Source organism: Thrips palmi, unplaced genomic scaffold (assembly GCF_012932325.1).
Source record: "Thrips palmi isolate BJ-2018 unplaced genomic scaffold, TpBJ-2018v1 HiC_scaffold_4, whole genome shotgun sequence".
NCBI classification, from domain to species: Eukaryota; Metazoa; Arthropoda; class Insecta; order Thysanoptera; family Thripidae; genus Thrips; species Thrips palmi.
This window is the reverse complement of record NW_023144631.1, coordinates 15,393,867-15,419,841: the sequence shown is the minus strand read 5'-3', so window position 1 is coordinate 15,419,841 and position 25,975 is coordinate 15,393,867. Positions and strand designations below refer to the sequence as shown.

Below are 25,975 nucleotides of genomic sequence, written 5' to 3'. Positions count from 1 at the left end.
TGAACTACTTTGTACCAAAGCCTAGATTGTATTCCTTTTGTCAAGTTGTGAGTTGTAAGCCTATAAAACTCTCACTCATCATCTTTAAGAGGGGCCTGCCACTGCGGGCTGCTCATCCCCTGATTGGGCAACAGAAACTGCATTTTTGTAGAGTCCTGCAGCCTTTCGAGTAGACGGACGGGCTACACTTTGTTAGGCAGAAGGACCTGCTGCACGTGCTACACGTCTAGTGTGTTTAGGCTCAAAATCATCATCGTCAGAGTCAACAGGATCTGGAAACTGTGTAAAACAGAAATCCCAGGGTACAATAGAAGTTTCAGTATGATTCAGATTCAGAAATAAATATAAAATCATACCTCAGTCACCACCACCCTGCTCCTCAGCTTCATCCGTGGAGTTACTTCATGGGATGATGGTTCTCTTGACTCTAAGTCTTCAATCTGCACAAATAGCACAAATTATGTAGAAATCAGAAATTCCAATCAATTAGGGATTTAGAAATAAATATGAAATTACCCTGCGCGGTGTGGGCCACCAATGTTTGAAACTTCACCTCTGCATGGCTGTCTGAAGCAAATATATCTGTTAGACAACAAACATTCATAGTTAGCTCAATAATGCAACTTTTGTGGGGCGGAAATATTGAAGACTCGTCGAGGGGTCGGCAACTTCCCTTGGCCGTGTACGAGGGAGTATACGTATATTACCAGTAATATACGTAATATATGTGTAATATAAAGTAATACAAAGTAATATATAGTAATATAGGGGTATTATAGAGGCGAAATTGTGGTAATATGCAAGTAATATATGGTAATATACAGGTAATATACGGGTAATATAGCCACCGCGTACGAAGTAATATATGAGTTGCCGACCCCTCGAGACTCGTAGCCACCTTGCATGCCCTCAGTGGCAGCGGGTGCCTACCTATCACAGGCGCGAAGGCCAATTACAAAACATATTATCTCCGTACCGAGACTTCTGCGCCAACAAGTTCACTGGTGAAAAATGATCCCCAAGGGATGTCCTATCTACCTTGAAAACCGAAGAAAACTCACCCTGTATTTGCCCATGTGCTTTTTGTCACGCCATTATTTGGCCACTTGGCCATAATCGGGCCATTTGATTTTCAGCGATTCCTGTAATGAACGACAGAACGTGCGTTTTACTGAGGTATCGAACGTATGTCGCATCCCTCAGGAAAAACCGTGCGGCGTCCGACAGTGAAGTCGTACGGCTTCGGCTGGCGGCACTTGCAACTGTTCCTCGTCTTCCTCGCCATAGCCTTGGGCTACGTTCTGCGCAGCAACTTGTCTGTCTGCATCGTGGAGATGACCAACCCTAACGCTACAGAATTTACTGTAAGTTTTGGTACCGACAGCACTGTGGGAAAAAATCACAGTAAATCCTGAAGTGATTAGTACAGCTGGCACTGTAGTTCAGAGTACAGGATTTACTGTACTTTTTACAGGATCTACTGTACTTTGTACGGACTTTACTGTACCACAGGAGTGAAGTACGGAATATCCTGTACCTGGTACAGTAAGTACTGTAGCCAGGCACAGTAAATCCTGTGTTCTGAGCTACAGTAAATCCCGGCAAAAAAATTAACGGGATTCACTGTGGTTTTTTCGTACAGTGAGAAGAGAACGTTTCTTTGCTGCAAACGAGAAGTGCGGGCCCATGAGTTATTGAAAAATCAATTTATCGGCCTTCTGACGGATTAGTAGCTTTCATAGTACACCGTCGGTGAAGGCGCACCACTCTGTTAGATTTTGTGGCGTGACATCAAGGTTTTCTTGAAAGAAAGGTACGACTCTTTGTGCTCTACAAACTCAAGTGTGTACATAGTACACTTCAACCTGGAGTGTACTTGGCATGTACACTCCAGGTTGGCGTGTACTTGCCAAGTACACGCCAGGTGGCGCATACCTTCAGGTACACTGTTGCTGGCTCCTGCAGGTATGAGCCACCTGGCATGTACTTGGCAAGTACACGCCAACCTGGAGTGTACATGCCAAGTACACTCCAGGTTAAAGTGTACATGCATGTACACTCCAGGTTGAAGTGTACATGCATGTACACTTCAGGCTGAAGTGTACTATGTACACACTTGAGTTTGTAGAGTGGCCTGAACCGAAGACTGCCATTTTATTCGTAGCACATGGACAAGGTAAACAACAGATGGTGGTAGGGATAAGAGAACGAGAAGAACAAATATTAAAATCGGCATTGCCAACTGCTGAAATATTAATACACTCCACATCCACCGGGTACCATCCACACTGGTTCGCTTAGCGTCGCGCTTCAGTTGCAACGACTTAAATGTTTCGTTTGTCGCGAAAGCACTCATATTTGCCAATTTGCACAAGCCGTCAGACGAAACAGCTATGGACATATTTTACCAGTTACCGAAACGATTTTGTGTCCATGGCGTCCACTAAATGGCGACAAATGCAAACACCAACAGTAGACAAATTTGTCGACAGACTTTTGGAAGCATTATTGCATTTAAACTAAGCGCTAAATTGTTCAAAAATGTGGACAATATGTCGGTAAGAAAGCTTACAAGAAAGTCCATGACAAACGTCTGTCAAAAATGAAACAAATATGTTTATAAGCCGCTTATTTTGTTCCGAAGGTCTGGAGGCAGTCATGTGTCCCACTGAGGGACGGAATTGCGAACAGCTTTACAATGTATTGCTTACAAGCCATGGACAATTATAGGTAGGGTCAGGGCGGGGAAAAAATGGACAGGGGAAGAACTGGACACCCCATATTTAACTTCAAATACCGTAGGCACAGGAATAACATCTATCAAAAGTTGTTCCGTGGCATCAGCGGTTCATTACATGACAGTTGACAGGCCAGTACATACGGCATTTGAAGTAAAATGCGGGGTGTCCAGTTCTTCCCCTGTCCAGTTTTTCCCCGCACTGACCCTACATTGAGCAACGCTTAACGTTTCCACTGTGAGTGCAATATTGTCCCTAGAATTTGTCAATATAAAGTTTTGCGTTCAATTATGAACAAAACAGTGCATGAGCATTCACAACAATTGTTCTGAGTCTGCTGCACTGTGGCAAAATGGTACAGAAAATTCTGTTAATTTTTTTACTAGGATTCTCCGTAGCCCTCTTATCAATATTCTCCGTAGGCTCTTACAATATTCTCCATAGGGCCGTAAAGTATTCTCTGTAGGACCTGGAAGACTGTATAGTCCTACTTAGAACACTAGGTACTACGGAGAACACTGTACGGTCCTACGGATAATACTGTAAGAGCCCACGGAGAATATTGACAAAGGGGCTACGGAGAATTACTAAAAGCTGTTTACAGAATTTTACCCAGCTTTTTGCCACAGTGTACATCATTTTACAAACTTTGCGCAACACTCGGGCTGGAACAAGTGATCAGCTGACCTTTACAGAGTGTCAGCACCAACCTTCTTCCCTGAGCTGAAGGACGTTTTCCTCCGCAGACCTACGATTGGAGCAGCGAGGAGCGGCACGTAGTGCTGTCGTCCTTCTTCTGGGGCTACGTGGTGACGCAGGTGCCCTCCGGCTACCTGACGGCGCGCTTGGGGCCCAAGTGGCTGATGCTGGCGGGCGTGTCCGGCCCGGCAGCACTCAGCGCCGTCACTCCGCTAGTCGCCGACTGGGGAGGGTGGCAGCTCCTTACCGCCAGCCGCGTCCTGCAGGGGCTGCTGCAGGTAGGCGAGTGAGAATTCCGTGCAAACACTGAAATCGAAAGTGTGGTGAATTCACCCCATTCGGCTGGCTAATGTATGGTTACCTCGTTCTGTCCCACGTGCAAATGTGGCAAGAATTACACCCCTTCAAAAAAGTGGTGTACGAGCCTATAGGCTTGTAATTTAGCCGTTGCCTCATGTATTGCGTAGTCAAGACCACCCTTTTTACACACTCAGACTGCTATTGACTTTTTGTCCTTTCTTAATGAGTTTATCTACACAGCAATAAAAAGTACTATTTCCTCAATATCCATTTGAGATTTTGTTCGTTATATTGACTGAAAGTCAATTTGCTATTGACAAAGAGTCAATAACCTGTAGGACATAGATGTCTCTACCATAGGCTTCTCAGGAAAACCCGGTTCCGTTTTTACCCCGTGCTCCTCCTATTTTTTGAAGGGCGGGCCAAAAATTGCTGACGATGGCATTTCTGCGATCAGGGCGCCATCTTCCCGGCGACGCATGCCATGCTGAGCCGGTGGTCGCCGCCGGGCGAGCGCTCGGGCCACACGGCGCTCACGTACAACGGCATGTCGGTGGGCACGGTGGTGGGCATGGCCAGCTCGGGGCTGCTGGCCGCCACGCCGGGGCTCGGCTGGCCGTCCGCATTCTGGCTGCCCGGGCTGCTGGGCCTGGCCTGGGCCGTGGTCTGGGTGGTCGTGGCCGCCAACGCGCCCGCGTCCAGTCGGCACGTCAGCCGGGAGGAGCGCGAGTACATCGAGGAGTCCTTCGGAGACACGAGCAGCAAGGAAGAGGTACGAGCATTCCACTTAATCATCCAAAATTGTGTGCACATGCACAGCTGAGCCCGAAGTTATGCAAAATCAAGCATCTGCCTAAGCTAAGCTTCGCTCAGCATGCACGGTAAAAACGGGTACTGTTTTCATCCGGAACTCTCTTGCCTATGTCTTTACCGGTCTTGCACACTCCCAATATCCTACTGAGCTTTTTAGCAGATGATACCTTTACTTAAAAACATCCCTAAAACTACTGCAACTATAAGACACATAAAGGTGTCTGCTAGCTTTTACTCGAGAGTCCAAAAACCTAACAATATAATGGGGGCTGGCTGCCGGGGCGGGGATGGTGCGTCTGGCTGGCTGCTGCGCCTGGCTGTGGCACAGCCCGCGCGGAATTCGACAATGGCACCCCCTCCTTGCGCGTGACGGCCTGCGTGCAACATTGACAATTATCGTGAAGAGTTCTCAGTAACTTATGACCACTTTCTTCATATTGCGAACAAAATTTTTCTGTATTATGACCGATTTGTGTCGTAAAGTACTGAGAATTAGCTTAGTATTATGTCTGCTCGGCATTTCTCTGTAGGAAATTGAGAGTGCACACTGAAAATTGAATGGTCGGACACATGGATTGGCGTGACAGGAAATTTACGCCGAGGCACATGACGTGTGCGTCACACCGTCGCATCACACTCCTAGTTTCCTTCTGAGAAATGCCGTTCAGCCATAATACTGAGTTTATTCTTATCACTGTAAAAAATTAGTTCGTAAATTTACAAACAATTTATGGGTAATTTCGTTGCACAAATTATCTGTAAATTTACAACGTCTTTTTGTTTCTTAACGATTTATGAATTATTCTTCACGCGGTAATTTGTAAAATTACAAACTTTTTACACGCTCAAAATGACGTGGACCGCTTTTGTTCTACCTTGTCACGCTGATTAAATGGAGATTTACTTATTTCAGCGTTTTCGTTTTGTTTTATGAAACATCTTGTAAAATGATGAAGGCATCACCATATCTCGTAATCTTACAAGCGATTTGTGCAACGAAATTACCCAAGCATTTGTTGTAATTTTAGGAAACTTTTCATGTTTTTGTGACATTGTTGTAGTATTTTAGTCACGTTTGAGATGTATTTTGTTCGTACCATTTCATAAGGCGGTGTTCACGAACAAATTTCATAAAATTAAGAAGATTTCTGTGATGAATAATTCATAAAACGGCCTCTACGAATAAATTTCATAAAATAACGAAATGTTATTGTTACTTTACAGAGAATTTGTAAAAAAAAATTTCGTAAATTCACAATAATTTTTTACAGTGTAGTACATCACGACACAAATCTGCCATAATACAGAGAAATTTGTTCGTTATATGAAGAAAGTAATCATAAGTTACTGAGAAGTCTTCACCATAACTTCGCTGCGCAGTCATAATACTAAGCTTTTTGTTCGTATATAACGTTCGTGTTCGTATATTAATATATTACGAAGAAAAAGCTCAGTAGGATATTGGTTGTGTATTTTGAAACAAAGAGATATCCAAATGACTTGCTATTCTGCGGCACGACGTGCACTGGTAAAACTAAGGCGTAACTCCATGCTTGAGTCAAGCATAAAGTTACGCTTGAAGACACGGTTGAAAACAAGCAGATCCTGGAAATTCCCCCTGCATTTAGATAGGGGGAATCTTGGCGGGGAAGTCTGTTACGATTTTTTTCAAGCGTAAACTGATAACGCTTGAAAACAGAGGGTAATACTACGCTTAAGGCGGGACCCGGGCTATTGTTAAAGGTTTCCGATCCGGCTAAAATTTTGTACACCGGTTCGGGACGCATAAAGGAACCTCCCTTTAAATTTTTTTGGGGCTGGTTCAATTTTGAACGAAGTTATTGAACATTCAAAAACTCAATCTTATTTCAGTTCGATCTCAAAAAGTACGAGTCCAAGAGACAATTGCGTTGCAGAATCGTAAAGAGGACGGCAAGATCTAGTGAAATATGTATGCGCGAAGTTCGTGAGATAATATTTAGGCATTGAAATAGGTGTTTAAAGTTGATTAATTTTCGGCCAATGTTCACTGAGTTATTTTGCAGACAGCGGATCAGTTTCATGAATCGCCATATACATATTTCACTAGGCCCTGATGTCCCCTTCAATATTCTGTAAGCCTTTTTACCCTACGACTGATGGTTCTTGAGATCGAACTGAAATAAAAAGACACTGTTTTCGGCTCATTCTCTTCGTTTTGAAGTTGGCGGTCGACTGGCGGGGCTCTGGACGGTGGCGCAGTGGCAGGTATCGGAACTCTGTGCAGGCCAGGCGGTGCGGCGCGACACATTTTTGACTGACAGCTGACCTGCAGCTGGGCATTGTCTTCGCCGCCTTCCCCCTCCCCCGCTCCCCCGCGCTAAGCCGGAGCTGCAGACGAGGACCCGGAGCGCGCCCGGCAGGCCGCCGGGCCGCCTCGGACTCTGATCCAGCCAGTCCCCCATCGAGCTCCTCACGACTTGAACGCGTCGCGCTGGCCAGAATTTGGCGAAAAGGGTGGCGTAAGGGGAAAGGGGTCATACGTTTCATCCACGATGCCCGATGGGAGAGTCTGAAGGTCGTAGGAGAAATTTTATCTCCGATTACAATCCGTTGTTCGACTGGTGTCAAAATGATCGTGAAAGAAAAAGGAAACTGTTGGTACCCAGCCGCCACAACTTAGAAGTCACATTCAAATTTTAAATTTGGAAACTGGAGCGCGTGGGACTCCAGGGCCAGCCGCGCGCCTCGCTCTTCGGCCACTGCTTCCCCCTCCAGTCCCCCCCTCGGCCGTCTCGCTTGCACTGCACGGGTGAGACAGAGATGGACAATGACATCTGTCTGGAGCGCACGGCGAGGCCCGGGCCGCACCGGCCGCGCCGCTCTGTCTGGCCATCGACACTGTCAAAACGCACCGCGCTGTCCGTCACTGCCAAAAATGCACGGCAGGTATAGGACTTTCCACCCTGAACTAGGACCATTTTATTTTTTGGAAGTACCTGACTGTGGTGCCATCTCTCGGGAAAGTGCTACATTACCAGGACGAAAATGGCAAGGAGTATTCGCAAAAGGAGACTCCCGTCAATACACTTTTTAAGTTCCTTTAGCCGTCGCGGGTGAACGGCCACCGGGGTCCCGCCTTAAGTTTTACCAGTGTGGTCAACATGGTCTTGAAAGCTTCGTAACGTCTGCCTGGCAGCATTTGGCGGTGCCTTGGCGGGCCATCATGACGTCCGTTCCCATGTGGGCCCTCATCGTGGTGCACTCGGGGCACAACTGGGGCCACTGGATGCTGCTCACCGAGATGCCCGACTACATGAAGGCTGTGCAGCGGTTCAACATCCAGGCCAACGGGCTGTACTCGGCACTCCCGTACCTCTGCCTCATCGGCACGTCGCTGCTCGTCGCCTGGCTCAGTCAGGTGATCAACACACGACGGCTGCTCTCACTCCAGATGTCGAGGAAGATTTTCCAGTCTGCAGGTGAGTGCTGCACATTTTTTCGTGCTCAAACAAAATATCGTTGAACGTATATTTGTTTAACTCAAACGCAAGGCAAGAATGCTTGATTTTCTCTGAAATGATACGCGAGTGCACAAAATCTGAGACAGATTCAACGCCTGCATGTGTACTTGTCCCACAGTATGATTAGCGGTAAATAGAGGGTGGCCGTGTAGTGTACATGCCAGGCCGACGCAATAGAGCATTCTGGTCGTCGCCGATCGAAGAAGAAGATCGAGGGGTCCTATTCAAATGATCTTATCTGGGCGTTCCCCCTCAAGAGAATCTTATCTTAAACGCAGGCGAATTTCACTCATTGTGACCATTTGGGACGGATGCGAGAGTAAGCGGAATAAAATTCTACATGCCCTATTGGTTTCTTTGATCTTTCATCTTCAGATATAATTAAATAAAATCACAAATTATATTGATTTGTAGCTGTATCAAATGATGACACTGAGTGAAATGCACCTGCGTTTAAGTTAAGATTCTTTTGGGGGGAACGCCCAGATAAGATCTTTTGAAAAGAACCCCTTGAAATGTGGACAAATATTTCTATTTTATTTGCCCAAATGTATTTGAAACTAACGAAAGAGCTTTTAGAAGTGATACCCCTCGGAAAACTTTTCGACTAAAGTGTTTTGTGGCTTTTGCAGCTCACTGGGGCGCGGGCACCGCCATGCTGGTGCTGGCCCTGGTCGACGTGGACCAGGCGACGGCGGTGGCGCTGCTGTGCGTGGCCGTGGCCGTCGAGGCGGGGACGCTGGCCGGCTTCCTGTGCAATCTCATAGACCTGTCGCCCAACTTCAGCGGCGCCATGATGGGCGTTTCGGGCGGTGCTGGTGCACTCGTAGCTGTTGTCGCGCCGCTCATCGTGGGGGCAATCACGGGGGAAGAGGACAGCCTGAGTCACGAGGTAGGGGGGAGAAGGCCCTGTTCCGCTGCTTGGAAAAAAAGGAAGAAAAGAAGACTGCAAGAAAAGTCAACAACAAAAGTACACAAATTACTGGCAAATTTTTTATTAGGAATTGATTGTACTTTCAAAGTACAAAATGGTTTAGAAAGTACAATGGAACCGGCGGTGCTGCATCTCTCTCGTTGTGGTTTGTACAATTCTCGTTGTACTTTCTACAATCCCTGTTGTACTTTCATTGTACAGTTTTTGTTGTAGTTTTATTGTACTATTCACAATTTTTCTTGCACTTACGTGTACACTGCCGTCCACTCGCCTGCGGGGGGATGGAACTTCCGCTGCCCCTCAACCCCCTGCAGGCGAGGGAACAGAAGTTGAGCACTTCGTTTCTCCATCTTTTCCAAGCAGCGGTATAGCCAATTGCCCCGTTAGAAGTTGAAAAGGAGCCTGGTTATGAACGTCGACGCGCCCGTCCACTTTCTGAGGAAGGACTGTTGGCTCTAGCTCCTCCAGAACACAGTAAAAACTCCCTACATGGAATCACTTAGTAATAGAAAGAAAATGCAGGCCTTGGCAAAACGAAGCATTTCTTCATAAAGCAATTCTACAATGCCCAAATTTTCTTTGTAGTTATGAAGCGAATGCTTCTTAGGCTTAAAAGAGTGAATGTGCTGCCGATCAGTTTTGAAACGGCAGGCCATCATTGGTGGTGCGATGAGAGGCACTGCGGTGTCAGGTGTTACTCGCGCTACTAATTGCCCTAAATTCCTCAGCGATACGGCTTGTGCCTCTCTCCTCCCTATCTAATCCAAATGCCATAAACCCATCCATGCGCGGTAGTCCTCAATTCGCTCAGCAGGAAAAAGATATTGTTTTTCCGTCGATAGTGATCTATGTATTGCGTACAGTGCTAGGACGGAGTTCTTCAGTGTTTTGGCAAATCTTTCATGATATACAAGAGCACACGCTGAAAACCGTACGAAGTATTTTGAGCATACATAGTAAAAACCCATTTCACTGTGTTGTGCCAAGAAATAGTTCGTAAAGTACGAAATATTTTCTTTGTAAAGCTTATGTATGCTTGAAATACTTCGTAAAAACGAGGTGCGTTTCATTGTTAGGCCTAAAATAGTTTGTAAGGTTTTCGGAGTGCATCTTCACAAGTATCCACTGAAAAATAGAATGGTAGGACACATGGCCCAATTATGGCGTGACCCAAAATCCCGCCAACAATTGGCGTGACTGGAAATTCACCCCGGAAAACGGCATGACGTGCAAAATCCTACGTAATACGAAGCATTCCTTCATTCGAAGCAATTCCAACAATGACTTCATTTTTTTGTAGTTTTGAAGCAAATGCTTCGTAGGCTTTAAATAGTGTGTTGGTCGCCCGCCCTCACAGTAAAAACTCTACGAAGAAATAAATGTATGAAGCAAAATCCTTCGCAATACGAAGCATTTCTTCATAAAACGAAGCAATTCTACAACACCTTCCATTATCTTTGAAGTTATGAAGCAAATGCTTCGTAGGCCTTTAAGAGTGCACTGTGCTAAAGGCAGAAGGGCCTCCGCCTGTAGTGACTCAATGGGCAGGGGCGCACTGGCCCCATCCGCAGTTCATCCTTTGAGTGCCGCATCAGCGCAAACCTTTTCACTCTTTTCCTTTGCCGACAGGAAGTGACTACGCGGTGGAACACCGTGTTCATCCTGACTGCGTGCATTTACTACATCGGCAATTTGGTCTGGGTATTCTTCTCATCGTTCGAGGTGCAGCCTTGGAACAACGTTGCCAGCAAAACGGAAGTGGAGCCAGTGCAGAACAACAGCTAGTTGTGTGAGCATAGCATTTCATATTGACCCATTGATCCAGGAAGCGGAAGAAGGGAATAATTCGACTAATCTCCAAATTGAGTGTTTCTTCTTATTTTTGCGCGTCAGGATGGCTTGCATCATTATGCCAAACTATTTGAACCAATTCATAACTGTTTGGGAGATAATCCACATAAAAATTAGTTATAACTTAACTTGACTCCTTTTACGGTCTAAATTTCATCGGGAAATGGAGAACTCAACCTTTGCTCAAAGTGGCAAGAGAAGATAACTCAACTTGTGTCTTTATAAATCTAATGTAAAAAGTATCAACACAACTGAACTCCCCCTTACTAGTTGGGGAAAAAGTACCAAATATGTACCATAGCTATATAGTCTCTGCGCACTTGAATTGTCTCCAAATTCCACCGTGTATGGGAGAACATGCTTCCGTAGTCCATCAAGAACCTATATAGCCCCAATCCGACTGACTCACTCACTCACTCACTCACTCACTCACTCATAGAAATGTTTGGGGTGAAGGAGTGGTCGTAGAGACTTGCGGTTTTTTCCATTCGATTCCAAATTTTATGGTTAGATTGGGAAAAATCCCAAAAGTTGAAAATTCCTCACCGTTTCCGAGAAAACCTACTTTATCTTCAAAAAAGGGGAACAAATTTCTCACCGTTTCCGAGCAAACCTACTCAATCTTCAAAAAAGGGGACCGACCGACTAAAAAATTTTATTCGCCCCATCGGTAGGTCTGGTCGAGACATTTCCGAAACTGTGCCGCAATCGGGTCCCCGTCACCGGCAACATCCTCAAAAAAACGATTTAATAGGCCTAAATTCAACAAAATCCACTCAATCTTCAAAAAAAGGGGACCGACCGACTAAAAATTTTTATTCGCCCCATCGGTAGGTCTGGTCGAGACATTTACGAAACTGTGCCGCAATCGGGTCCCCGTCACCGGCAACATCCTCAAAAACGATTAAATAGGCCTAAATTCAACAAAATCCACTCAATCTTCAAAAAAGGGGACCGACCGACTAAAATTTTTTATTCGCCCCATCGGTAGGTCTGGTCGAGACATTTCCGAAACTGTGCCGCAATCGGGTCCCCGTCACCGGCAACATCCTCAAAAACTATTAAATAGGCCTAAATTCAACAAAATCCACTCAATCTTCAAAAAAGGGGACCGACCGACTAAAAATTTTTTTTCGCCCCATCGGTAGGTCTGGTCGAGACATTTCCGAAACTGTGCCGCAATCGGGTCCCCGTCACCGGCAACATCCTCAAAAACGTTTAAATAGGCCTAAATTCAACAAAATCCACTCAATCTTCAAAAAAGGGGACCGACCGACTAAAAATTTTTATTCGCCCCATCGGTAGGTCTGGTCGAGACATTTCCGAAACTGTGCCGCAATCGGGTCCCCGTCACCGGCAACATCCTCAAAAACGATTAAATAGGCCTAAATTCAACAAAATCCACTCAATCTTCAAAAAAGGGGGCCGACCGACTAAAAATTTTTATTCACCCCATCGGTACACTGTGGCAAAAAGCTACGGAATATTCTGTAAACAGCTTGTGGTAATTCTCCGTAGCCCCCTTATCAATATTCTCCGTAGGCTCCTACAGTATTTTCTGTAGGACCGCACAGTATTCTCCGTAGGACCTTACAGTGATCTCCGTAGGACTATACAGTCTTCCATGTCCTACGGAGAAGACTGTGCGGACTTACAGAGAATACTGTGCGGCCCTACGGAGAATACTGTAAGAGCCTACGGAGAATATTGATAAGAGGGCTGCGGAGAATTCTGGCAAAAAAATTAACAGAATTTTCCGTACCTTTTTGCCACAGTGTAGGTCTGGTCCAGGCATTTCCGAAACTGTGCCGCAATCGGGTTCCCGTCGTCGGCAACATCCTCAAAAACGATTAAAAAGGCCTAAATTTATCAAGGTCCACTCAATCTTCAAAAAAGGGGACCGACCGACTAAAAAATTTTATTCGCCCCATCGGTAGGTCTGGTCGAGCGGTTTCTGGAACTGTGCCGCAATCGGGTCCTGGTCACCGGCAACATCCTAAAAAACGATTAAATAGGCCTAAATTTAACAAAGTCCACTCAATCTTCAAAAAAGGGGACCGACCGACTAATAATTTTTATTCGCCCCATCGGTAGGTCTGGTCGAGACATTTCCGAAACTGTGCCGCAATCGGGGTCCTATCACCGGCAACATCCTCAAAAACGATTAAATAGGCCTAAATTTAACAAAGTTCACTCAATCTTCAAAAAAGGGGACCGACCGACTAAAAATTTTTATTAGCCCAATCGGTAGATCAAGTCGAGACATTTCAGAAACTGTGCCACAATGGGGTCCCCGTCACAGGCAACATACTCAAAATCAATCATCAATTGTCATCAAGAACCTATAAAGCCCCAAAATCCGACTGACTGACTCCCTCACTCATCAATCATCAAGAACCTATATAGCCCCAATCCGACTGACTCACTCACTCACTCACTCACTCACTCACTCACTCATAGAAATGTTTGGGGTGAAGGAGTGGTCGTAGAGACTTGCGGTTTTTTCCATTCGATTCCAAATTTTATGGTTAGATTGGGAAAAATCCCAAAAGTTGAAAATTCCTCACCGTTTCCGAGAAAACCTACTTTATCTTCAAAAAAGGGGAACAAATTTCTCACCGTTTCCGAGCAAACCTACTCAATCTTCAAAAAAGGGGACCGACCGACTGAAAATTTTTATTCGCCTCATCGGTAGGTCTGGTCGAGACATTTCCGAAACTGTGCCGCAATCGGGTCCCCGTCACCGGCAACATCCTCAAAAACGATTAAGTAGGCCTAAATTCAACAAAATCCACTCAATCTTCAAAAAAGGGGACCGACCGACTAAAAATTTTTATTCGCCCCATCGGTAGGTCTGGTCGAGACATTTCCGAAACTGTGCCGCAATCGGGTCCCCGTCACCGGCAACATCCTCAAAAACGATTAAATAGGCCTAAATTCAACAAAATCCACTCTATCTTCAAAAAAGGGGACCGACCGACTAAAAATTTTTATTTGCCCCATTGGTAGGTCTGGTCGAGACATTTCTGAAACTGTGCCGCAATCGGGTCCCCGTCACCGGCAACATCCTCAAAATCTATTAAATAGGCCTAAATTCAACAAAATCCACTCAATCTTCAAAAAAGGGGACCGACCGACTAAAAATTTTTATTCGCCCCATCGGTAGGTCTGGTCAAGACATTTCCGAAACTGTGCCGCAACCGGGTCCCCGTCACCGGCAACATCCTCAAAAACGACTAAATAGGCCTAAATTCAACAACATCCACTCAATCTTCAAAAAAGGGGATCGACCGACTAAAAATTTTTATTTGCCCTATCGGTCGGTAGGTCTGGTCGAGAATTTCCGAAACTGTGCCGCAGTCGGGTCCCCGCCACCGGCAATTGGGAAAATCATCATCATCAAGTCAAGAATCTATATAGCCCCAATGCGACTGACTGACTGACTGACTGACTCACTTAGAGGCATTTTTTTAAAGAAGTCCGATCGTGGAACACGACCGACGCCGATTTCCTCCATTTTTTGGTCAAAGGTAGTCCTTGTGGGTCTAAGAAAGGCCACAAATTTTTTGGGCCGAAATATGCACCGTTTAGATTCTATGGGCAATTTTCGTTTTCTCTGACAACTTTTCACATAATAGGGCCAAAATTGAAAAATCACCTTCCTGAGGCCTCTAAGCACTCGATTGAGCTCAAAATGTGGTATCTTATGTAAAATCACGCGAGGAACACGAATCCGGTGCCCGTTTGTCGATAGGACAACCCAAACAGATGTTATGACTGTTTTTCAGGTTTTGTAGTGGTTTTTACTTTTCTTGGGGTTTTGGTGTTCGGTATCGATTTTCGCCAATCCGATGAGTGGATTTTATAGATAAAGGACCAATCTATCATACTACGAGATAAAAAGTTTGTGTACGCCGCGTAAAAAGCAGTGGCGCTGCAAAAATTGAAAAACCGTCATTTCTGGGTAGTTTTAGATCAGATAAGCCACCTTTCGCGTGACCTTCTCCGCCCCATATTCAGTCTAAATATTGTCCCAAGTGATTTCAGAGTTGGTGTGAAATTTCACCGCTGTAGCTCAAGTAGTTTGGAAATGGCAGCTTTCTAAAGTTTTGCAATCACGTAAGGCATTTACTTTAAGTAGAATTGCGGTAAATGTGAAGACTTGTCACAGATCGGGTAATAAATGAGATAGATGAGTGTGTCAAAGTTCTCTAAGCGTAATTTTGGACAAGGAATCCGATTTTGCTGGTACGAAGACCCTAAGCGAACTCTGAAGTCGGAAAAAAGGCCATTTTTATGTGGTTTGCACGAAAACGTAGTTTTAGAGTACACCTAGGGTCTTCGAACCAGCAAAATCGGATTCCTTGTCCAAAATTACGCTTAGAGAACTTTGACACACTCATCTATCTCATTTATTACCCGATCTGTGACAAGTCTTCACATTTACCGCAATTCTACTTAAAGTAAATGCCTTACATGATTGCAAAACTTTAGAAAGCTGCCATTTCCAAACTACTTGAGCTACAGCGGTGAAATTTCACACCAACTCTGAAATCACTTGGGACAATATTTAGACTGAATATGGGGCGGAGAAGGTCACGCGAAAGGTGGCTTATCTGATCTAAAACTACCCAGAAATGACGGTTTTTCAATTTTTGCAGCGCCACTGCTTTTTACGCGGCGTACACAAACTTTTTATCTCGTAGTATGATAGATTGGTCCTTTATCTATAAAATCCACTCATCGGATTGGCGAAAATCGATGCCGAACACCAAAACCCCAAGAAAAGTAAAAACCACTACAAAACCTACTACAAAAAGCTGTTAAATAGACCTTTCAAAGAAGCAGTACATTTACTTCCTTAGAAAAGCCTTTGGTCACCACGGACTTACTGAAAATACTTCGGCACGCGCCCCACACATGCGGGGGTCTGGGGGCGGAGCCCCCAGCGAGCAGCGCGAGTTCTAACTTAAAGATGTAGATCACACTAACCGAGTAGAGTGATTTTACACTTATGAAAAGTTTCACAGATTTTTTGACAAAAATGCAACTGCATCATTCATCTGATTGAGGTTATTTTACCCTGCAAACTGTTTTGTTTTTTTTTTTATCTCCTGAAAAATGATGAAAATTGAGTTATTCCCTTCTTCCGCTTCTTGGAATCAGTCGGTTGATTGGTATGAATGCTTCAAAGATATTTCAAAAGACAGACGACGCTTGGGTTGGCGACGAGTCAGGTCACGCGGCACAAGTATGATAAATCGCTATGGCGGTTATCTCATCATAGTTGCCGAAAATTGAATGCTATCATGTAACTAATCATCTGATTGTGATGAAACTTGACGGGGACCTGTAGAATTGTTCGCTTTACAACGTGGTGAAGTCAGATTTGCGATACGACAACTAGTTTCTTCAAGTGAAGCTTTACAAAATACGTTTACTTTTAGGTTTAGTTTGTAGTGTTTTAAAACTAATTCCAAATGTGAAAACTGAAACGTCCGTTTGAAAAACCGTTACCACAGGGCGATAGAGAATTAAATTCCGCGTGGTATAGCGTAATGCAGAACGATAAACAAGTGCGAAAGAGCTACGAAAAGTATAACTGCTTAGTCTATAACTGCTTTTGGTCTAATTTTGCGAATTACAATATGGGTCACCGTGACCGTCACAGATGTCATATCGGCATTCCAGTATGCTTATGCAACAGGGAAAATGGAGGCCAACAACATGCTCGCTGCATGTATGGACCTAAAACGAACGGAAATCATTTTTTTCGTTGTTGCAAAACATTGAATTGGCTTAAATTGCCGGTAAATGTGATTTTAAATTTAGATTTAACATTTTGAACGGGTCTAAAACTGTAAGCCATGGACACATATGAATCGGAAATTTTGTCTAGATGCTGAAAATGACCTGGGTTTTTCGATTTGGTGGAGTTTTGATGAAGTTATGTTGATTTTAGTGACACCGTGCACAGCGGTCAGCCGCGCGTCGCTCGCCGGCCCGAGCGGGGAGCATCGTTTCACGCGCCGCCTAGGCCGTTGCCAGCCCCTGGTCGTCCTTTCTACACCTTACCTCGGCAGAGGGAACCTCAGCGGCTGCACGCTCCGGCTCTTAGTGTGACCAGCCCTTGGGGGCCTATGTGCCCCCGAAAGGGGTCACATAGACCTCCACCCCGGAACAGCCTCTTTGAGCACGACCGAGACCGGTGCCCCCTTGCTTCGCCCCATGGTCTCGGGAACAGAGAAGATTTCTTCTTTGACTGCTACGCTCCAGTCCTAAGGCGGAGACAAGCTACTGACCCACGAAACTGGAGTCACCGCTGGCGCCGCGCAGAGAGCAGTTTCGTGGGACACTCAAGGGTTCTCTGGGCAACTCTGGCGACACCTCGCCGGCCGGCCTGCTTACCGTCTAACCACCTCTTCCACACGCGGCGCAAGCACCTTCAGCGTAAGCTCGCCCTGCGTTGTGTGCCTGGAAGATAGGCAACTGCAGTGGCTTGCCACGCCCCGCTGCCAGATAGGTTGCCTGTCCTCCAGGCGCTATTACAGGACTCTATCGAGATCTCTTAAATGTTTCCCACCCGCTTCCTCAGAAGCCCCATCATTGCTGTGAATCGTTAGGTCACATATTTAAAAATAGGTGTTTTTTTAAAAATAAAATACGAGTTAATAATTATTAATAAAGAATGAATTGTTATGATATGAAACAATAGAGAACATAACCAAAGCACGGCCCCTGACGGTCATTCCCCAGTTTTCTAACCACTGCCCTAGTGATCCTGGCCAGGACCTCAACCCTTTCTTCGTTCTGTTCTTCCCCCAAATACCCTGTTTCCTAAATCCCGTTGGCCATGCACCCCCACTCTCCACTTTTGTTCTTCCCTATGTTCTTCTGCATCTGTAATATGAAGGCGCGCTGTCTGGCGCCAACCACCATTCTGTACACGGTCACCTTGTTGATAATACAGAAAGCTTCCGTCTCCACGAGACCTTCGACTACCCTTTCCCTCCAAGTCCCTTACACTGCCACACTATAGCAGAATATTATGATAAATAAAAAATATCAATTGCAATTATCTTGTAACGTAACCTGATTACGCTTCAAAACAGAGGGTAATACTACGCTTTAGTTTTACCTGTGTATCCATCGTCGGTTACTTCTTACTTGTTGCATGCTGGGGGGGGGACCCCCCTTCATTCTAGATAGAGTTGCTTCATCTACAGATAACACGATCCTGATCCTTGTGACTATTTAGCTTGTCGAGGCTGGGGGGCTCCGCCCCCCAGACCCCCCGTTCATCAAGACGGGAGAGATCTGCCTGCAGAAAACTCGATTTTTCGCCGTTTTTTAGGTGTTTTTCGGCCATAAAAACTGAACCAGTTGAGCTAAGATAGTGAAATTTCGCGCGTGCCGAGCCAAGAACATACCTAATGAGCCTGCAAAATATCAGCCACATCGGCCAAGCCGTTCAGGAGGAGTAGTGCGCACACACACACACACACACGCACGCACACACGCACACAGACAGAAAAAGTTTTTTAACCCCACTGGAGTAACGGGCTTCGCTATCGCTCAGCCAATTATCCAGGATTTACCGTCAACTCTTGTTATCACCATTAAGGCTATTGTAAAGTAAAATAAGTGCACTGCAGGAAAAAACCACAACAAAAGTACACAAATTTCTGGCAAATTTTTTATCAGGAATTTTGTGTACTTTTCAAGTACAACAATTGTTGTACAAAGTACATTGGAACCGGCATGACGAGTGCTGTGCAGTCCAGGGCTCGTTGTGGTATGTACAATACTCGTTGTACTTTCTACAATCCCTGTTGTACTTTTATTGTTCAGTTTTTGTTGTACTTTTGATGTACTATCCACATTTTTTCTTGCAGTGTGGTTGAATTTTGACCACAAAATAATCTTCCTGTGAAAAATATTTCTAGGACATGCTACAAAGTAACTTATGTTATGAACATTCATCTATTTCGTTCTTAAACTACTATTATCATGTGGAATCATGAAAAACAAATTTAGCGCCAAAGGACTCAATGAATACTTGTCGCGGACATTACAAAATCTTTTTCATCTTAGAATACTTGTCGTTGACGAACAACATTTGTTGTTGGTAAACGACTTGTTTTTGAAGGTGGACTGTTTATGTGTCATTACAAGTTGGTCGTTGTGAAATTATCTTTAGTTCCAGTACGACTAAGGTTTTATAAGCTATTCGTTCCACAACACATGTCGCTAAAAAAATTAGCAATAAATGTGTCGTTAAGTTACGACAGAATTGTTATCAGTGTATGAACAAATAAATTTCCTTGGATATTTTGTATGAAACAACTACTTCGCCAAAAAAGTATTACACCGTTATTTCAAAATCTTTAATATCAAGTTTGTTTTAAGGAAAACGTACATCAAAATTCAAGTTACTTCCCCCTCCCATCTCGTTGAAACGAGCGTGACAAACTGCTGAGCCTTCTAATCTGCTTCGAACACGACTTAGAGCCATCATCGACACTGAACAAAAAATGTCCTGTCAATGCCGTTGTAAGCGTGTATCTTTACCCCCTTACCTAGGGTACTATTTCACTAGGAGGAAAGTACCTTGCCCTAGGGGAGGGTAATAATTCCCTAGGGATATCATACTCATGCAGGGTGGGGGGTAATATTTTCCTAGGGTAACTTTACCCCCTCTAGGGGGGGTAATAATCCACTAGTGGAAAAATACCCTCTCTCTGGAGGGGTTAAAAATTCCCTAGGAAAAAAGTACCTATCACAGGGGGGTAATCATACACTAGTAATTTCTTACCCTCTCTCCTGAGAGGGTACATGGCCACTAGGGTAAAATTACCTAGGGGTTAATAATTTACTAGGGCATTTGTACTCCCTCACCAGAAAACGAGCATTAAGGTGTTGAAAGACACGTTCCACACGCAATTTCAGAAAAATCAATTTAAAAAAAAGTAAATTGGATTTTTACATAATCCAAGGATAAGCCAAAGCGGGCGCCCATTCCTGAGTTTTGGGCATTCGTCTACCTACCTGACTAACTCATCGTTTATTTCGCAAAGTTTAAAATTAAGAAAAAAATGACCTATGGTGCTGAAAACATTAAAATTCGTGAATCAAGTTGTTTTCTGTGTTTAGAATTTATTTTGACTCATTTTGTATATGACTTGCTTTCTCTAATTGCTTGTGGATTTTTTTTCATCTTCACACTCGTTTTTCTGGTGGGGAAGTACGAATTCACTAGTAAATTATGATCCCCTGGGTAACTTAACCCTAGTGGGCATGTACCTCTCTCCGGAGAGAGGGTAAGAAATTACTAGTGTATGATAACCCCCCTGTGATGGGTATTTTTTTCCTAGGGAATTTTTACCCCCTCCGGAGAGAGGGTATTTTTCCCCTAGTGGATTATTACCCCCCCTAGAGGGGGTAAAGTTACCCTAGGAAAATATTACCCCCCACCCTACATGAGTATGATATCCCTAGGGAATCATTACCCTCCCCTTAGGCAAGGTACTTTCCTCCTAGTGAAATAGAACCCTGGGTAAGGGGGTATAGGTTCACGCTGACACCGTTAATTTATTACCAGTTTTCACTGTAGGTCAATTCACAGCGTTTACTGTGATCTGCTCACGCGATTCACTCTGATCGTGTTCACGGTGTTTACTGTGATCTGGTCCCCAGTAAACACTGTGAGTTTGACGCCGTCGAGCACCGAACTACTGCAAATCAGGCTCCAATTCACGGCGTTTACTGTGGCCAGATCACAGTGAACACTGTGACCGAGATCACAGAGAACGCCGTGAACTAGTTCACAGCAAACGCCGTGAATGGCATAACAGCAAACATTGGTAACTAGGGGTACGCGCCGATTTGTTTGGGCGCGTAGTAGGCGAGCGATGCGTCTGTATTCTTGTAGAAGATGGTGAAGAATATATGCAAAGTAAGGCCAATACAGGGTCAATGTGAAACTCAATTTTAAAAGTTTGGTCACAAATTGGTAAATTTTGGGGAAAGTAAAGGTCTGGGATGAAATTGGAAGTCATTTTCGTGATCAGCACACCAAAAACTGCAGGAAACTATGTAAAACTCGATGTAAAAATTTTGGTCCGAAATTGGTAAATATTTGGAAAAGTAAAGGTCTGAGATGAAATTGGAAGTCATTTTCGTGATCAGCGCACCAAAAACTGCAGGAAACTATGTAAAACTCGATGTAAAAATTTTGGTCCGAAATTGGTAAATATTTGGAAAAGTAAAGGTCTGAGATGAAATTGGAAGTCATTTTCGTGATCAGCACACCAAAAACTGCAGGAAACTATGTAAAGCTCGATGTAAAAATTTTGGTCCGAAATTGGTAAATATTTGGAAAAGTAAAGGTCTGAGATGAAATTGGAAGTCATTTTCGTGATCAGCACACCAAAAACTGCAGGAAACTATGTAAAACTTGATGTAAAAATTTTGGTCCAAAATTGGTAAATATTTGGAAAAGTAAAGGTCTGGGATGACATTGGAAGTCATTTTTGTGATCAGCACACCAAATACTGCAGAAAGCAATGAAACACCGAGGAAATTTTGGTCGCAAATCATGTAATTCTAGTTGAAAGTATGGGTCTTCAGTTGTTAGGTTTCTTAAGAGCGTTTCCTGTTCATAGTGTCATGCCACGAACCCTGACCCTGTTACTCAGTCGAGTAACATTTAACAGCCAGCATTGAATTGCTTAATACGATTCACAAATACTTCAATTACCATACTTATGAATACGCAATGTTATTAGTAATCCCTAAATAGCCTTTCTCCCTTTTAGTTTAAACTAGTGGATTTAACTATATTGATTTATCTGCATTAATTAAAAAGAGACATATTTACAGGCAGGCTGATTTCAACTACTTTACAGAGAAGACCTTCTGTCAGATCCAATGAATCGTGTCATAGAATCCAATGTCGAGGCCACTTATTGCTAAATGCAAGTTTATCTTATTGATAATGATAGTCATGGTGTGTTATTAAATCTTTGAAACAGTTTAGCAAAAGTATTTACCTAACATTCTGAGTAAATTAAAAAAAAAAAGCAAACTCAAACCATGACCAACACAAATTACCAGTTGTCGCAGACAATGTATGATTAAGTTAAAAGAATCGTCTCATGAAATCATATGACCAAGTCAGTGAATCGTCTCATTGAATCTGATGTCAATGTCAAACCTTGAATGCGCTACACTCACTCATCATATGGTTTTCTTTAAGGTTAGTACTATAGTAAACTCACAGCATTGCAATGAAGCCTTTTCCCAGAATCAGTGCCAAGAGTCAGCAAAGACTATTTATTTTGGCAAGATTAGCATCTGGTTTGTACTCATAGAATGTATTAATATATTTTCTAACTGTTATTGAGCAAAGCAAACAACTGAAAAATATAGTGTCTGAGAATATAAATGGAAATACACCCACAAAGGTTAAAAAGACCAAATCATTCTTGCAATTATCAAACACACTCCACTGACTAAAACATTTCCCCTGTAGTGGGGGAGGGGAGAGGGTGGACGGACGGACGAAACGCGTAATAATTGTCACTTTCATTTTCCGTATTTCACTGAGTTGACTCTCCGGAGGGGTTTCAATCATTCTAAAATATCGAAAAACTATGACCGTACTCACTTCTAAGCCCTTCTGCTCTTTAGTTTGTTTTATTTGCCAATGTTTTGACAGGTCCCGTATTTAAGAGTCGCGGCCGCAAGTATGAAAAATTGCTACGAGCTGCCAAGCACTGCCAACCTAACCACGCTAAGAACCTAATTCAAAAAGAAGTTTTGAATATTTCAAACAATAGTAATCGTGAATATAAGATAAACTCCCCCTGGGGGAGATTTAGGAGCCTTCCGGTGCGAAATTTTGAAACTATTTGTGCGGTAGTTGCTGAGAAACGTGAGTGAGTTACGGACACACAGACAGACAGACAGACGCACGACCAGTCACTTTTTGGTACCCCCAAACACGGCATGGGCTCGCTATCGCTCGCCAATAAATTAACGGCATTGACAGGGCATTTTTTGTATAGTAGAGTGCGTCGAAACGACCCAAATCCTAAAGCAATTTTCGGCTCGCCTGGGACGATAACAGAAGTGTCCGTTCACTGGGTTGTGCACTCGGCATGGCGGCGCGTGGCAGCCTGTGAGTCACTGTGCGGCAACCATTAACAGTGGTACAGGGGCGTCGACGCCGGGGGGGAGGGGCAGCGGGGCAATGCTCCATGCCACCCCCCCCCCCCGCCCCGTTTTGTCCAGGGGGGCAGGGGGGGCAACATTTCGGCCAAAACACTACAAATCCAAAGGTCAGACTTCTCGCCGCTCCAGACGCGAGACATAAAAGTCTCGCCAACTTATGGTCAGATCTAAAAGTCTCGCCAAAATTTGGTCAGACAAAAAAGTCTCGCCACAAAACGGTTAGACACAAAAGTCTCGCCTTGTTTTACGCGCTTAACAAAAACGCCTGAAGGTAGGCAACCCGCACGGCAGAGAGCCCCCCCCCTGAAATTCGGACGCGTCGACGCCCCTGCAGTGGTACAGTACCGTTAACACGATCGCCTCCTCTCCCCTCTTCTCCTGCCCCACCCTGCCCTCTGGCTTGTATCTCACCTTCCAGAGGCGCCGTGTGCGCCATGTTGCATGCAGCAGGCGGCGGACGCTAGAGCAGCCTGCGCACCAGTAGTGACTACAATATTACCGCTCGCCGCGCCAGACTCCTTGACCCGGGGCTGAGGCGCACATGGCGCGCGACCGATGCGCGCCGATTATCACGCCACTTAGACGTCGTCTTGTCTCTGACAGTGGCGTATCTCCTCGTGCGATTGCTGACGGGAAGCAAGTGGGTGCTCTCAGGAAACGGAAATAAGAAGTGACAGTACGCAAAGTCTTCCGTGTCTTTGACAGCCAAGGGGAACGACACTCGCGTAAAACCGTGGGCGGGTGATTCCGTGCGTAGGGGGTCATTTCAGGTCACCGGGGCCTTGCGCCCGAACTGAGGTCGATTTGGTAGCTTGGGCAATTCAAATTTGTTTTACTAAACGAAGACCATGTCCTCATGTGGATAAGTCGATCTAACTTTTGTTTATCTGGGTTTCGTAAGCTGCTAAAGTGTCGTTTTGTAAGTTCCGTCATGGTCACCAACACCTATAAGACAACATTGCCATGCTGTAGTATATGACTCAGCCACATCAAAAGAAAACTGGCTATTTCACTCTCTCCCCTGACTTATTCTTCACAAAATTACGGAGGGTGACCTTTGTATCATCACTTGTTGAACCCGAAACAGCCTTTGGGAAAATGTCCACCGTGTGACCATGTGACCTATGCTGGTTTTACAAATGACGGCCTACTGGGGTTCCTTTTCATTTTAGAAACTCGCGACCACTTGGGATCGAAAGAACATAAAAAACACTTCCAGGAGCCCGTGCCCACGGGACCTGGGGCGGTCAAACGACGCTTCCAGGCCGTCACAAGAGTTCAAAACGGTAAGGGTGTAAAAATGGATGTAAATTCCGTTTCGGGCCGTAGCTCCTCCATCTGAGGGAGAAAGTTATCCCACAACCTTCGCTGAAAAATGCTATTTTGGATGCTGAAAATGACACCGTCAACAGTTTTTACCTATCTTGTAACCCAGCGGTTCAGGAGACTAAAAACTTCGCTTTGTAAATTCCGTAATCTGTAAATTCCGTCATTATTTCTGTAAATTCCGCCGTATTTCATAGGGAGTGAAAATAAAAGTCAACTTGTAGCGCTGCCACGCTCAGAGGGGTACTGTGGGGTACTATGTATGCCATCTACACCAAATTTAGCCCCTAAAGTTGAACTTTAAAAAAGAACATTTGGTACATCCAAAATGACCCCCTACGCACGGAATCACCCGGGCACGTAAGCCCGGTAATTGCGCTTAATATATGTGATTCATACTGGCATACTGGCAGTTCCACATTGTGGCAAAAAGGTACGGTAAATTCTGAAAACAGCTTGTGGTAATTCTCCGTAGGCTTTGACAGTAATCTCCGTAGGACCTTACAGTGTTTTCCGTAGGACTATACAGTCTTCCAGGTCCTACGGCGAAGACTTGCGGTCCTACAGAGAATACTGTAAGAGCCTACGGAGAATATTGACTAGAGGGCTACACGCAAAATCTATGTGTGTACTCAGTACACACTTCTAGGTGCGTGCTCACAAGCATGCACTTCGAGGTGTGAGAAGTGCTTGCGTTTTCCCTATGCCGCGCATGCACCTCGCAAGTGTGTACTCAGTGAGTACACACTTTAAAGTTTGTACTCATTCAAGTACACACTTCTAGATGCGTGCTTAGGCAAGTACACACCTCGAAGTGCATGCTTGTAAGCACGCACCTAGATTTTGTGTGTACGGCGAATCCTGGCAAATGAATGAACTGAATTTTCCGTACCTTTTTGCCACAGTGCACACTGGCCTACCGTACCTACCATGCTGGCAATTCAATGCCGTTTTACACATTCACCGCAGTCCCTCTTTCCTAACTTTTTAGCAGATGATTGTTAAATCTCACTCTCGATCGCAGCCAACAGTTTTGCAATCAGACGTATACCAAGGCAATTGCATATGCAGCAATAGCACATAGCAGTTAAACAGTTGTAGCGAGAAGTACGTAGCAGTTGTGGCAGAGGCAGTGGTTTCGGATATCCAACCCGACAGCGATAAGCAGCGCTGAGCAGCCGCCTCGGTCCTCAACATTAAAATTGGTTGTCGTATTAGCATGGCTTCTGGTGCTGCGTTTCCGCCTTCAATCACAATGCGGGATTAAAATTGATAGGGCGGCTGGTCGAGCGTTGCATATGAGAAACTTGTTCGCATAGAACCTTCACCTTCAATAGTTAAATCAAAATTAACATTTTCGTCCATTAAACCTTGCACTTTGTGGGGCACCATGTGACTTTTTACTTGCACACATTCAAACTGGGATAACTTCGCAACGAATCGAGATAAAATGAAGAGCTCAACGGGACTTTGAATCAAAGGGACCTCCATTTGTCGGCACGAGCAGAATAGATCCGCAATATTGTCAGTTTCGTGATGGCGGGCATCGGCCCAAAAATGTCACTACCCCACCTCCC

At 44.7% G+C, this 25,975-nt stretch overlaps 2 protein-coding genes across 4 annotated transcripts in view; one reads left to right on the top strand and one right to left on the bottom strand.

Annotated features, from left to right (window-relative positions):
* The window catches only part of LOC117649138 (aconitate isomerase-like), a 50,296-nt gene extending 26,745 nt beyond the window's left edge, over positions 1-23,551 (bottom strand). The window contains exon 1 of one of the 2 annotated variants that reach the window (XM_034391604.1): positions 23,484-23,551. In XM_034391604.1, the coding sequence (XP_034247495.1) occupies positions 23,484-23,508 (25 nt within the window). In that variant the 5' untranslated portion in view covers positions 23,509-23,551. The remainder of the gene's footprint in view (positions 1-23,483) is intronic. The other variant, XM_034391605.1, reaches the window with a different exon arrangement.
* Positions 814-17,829, top strand: LOC117649137 (sialin-like). 2 transcript variants are annotated; one of them, XM_034391602.1, is made up of 7 exons: positions 814-1,364; positions 3,485-3,715; positions 4,195-4,509; positions 7,729-8,011; positions 8,686-8,945; positions 10,617-10,776; positions 16,801-17,829. In XM_034391602.1, the coding sequence occupies exons 1-6, from the start codon at positions 1,188-1,190 to the stop codon at positions 10,770-10,772; spliced, it is 1,422 nt and encodes a 473-aa protein (XP_034247493.1). In that variant the 5' UTR covers positions 814-1,187; the 3' UTR covers positions 10,773-10,776; positions 16,801-17,829. The 2 variants fall into 2 exon arrangements, with proteins under 2 accessions (XP_034247493.1, XP_034247494.1); XM_034391603.1 differs by lacking the exon at positions 4,195-4,509 and having other exon boundaries at positions 821-1,364.
* Positions 23,552-25,975: the final 2,424 nt, after the last annotated feature.

Excerpts from the sequence above, each read along its gene's own strand:
- LOC117649137 (XM_034391602.1), top strand. The coding sequence starts at position 1,188 with ATGTCGCATCCCTCAGGAAAAACCGTGCGGCGTCCGACAGTGAAGTCG. Across the intron at positions 1,365-3,484 it reads CTAACGCTACAGAATTTACT|ACCTACGATTGGAGCAGCGA; the intron begins GTAAGTTTTGGT and ends TTTCCTCCGCAG. Across the intron at positions 3,716-4,194 it reads TCCTGCAGGGGCTGCTGCAG|GGCGCCATCTTCCCGGCGAC; the intron begins GTAGGCGAGTGA and ends TTCTGCGATCAG.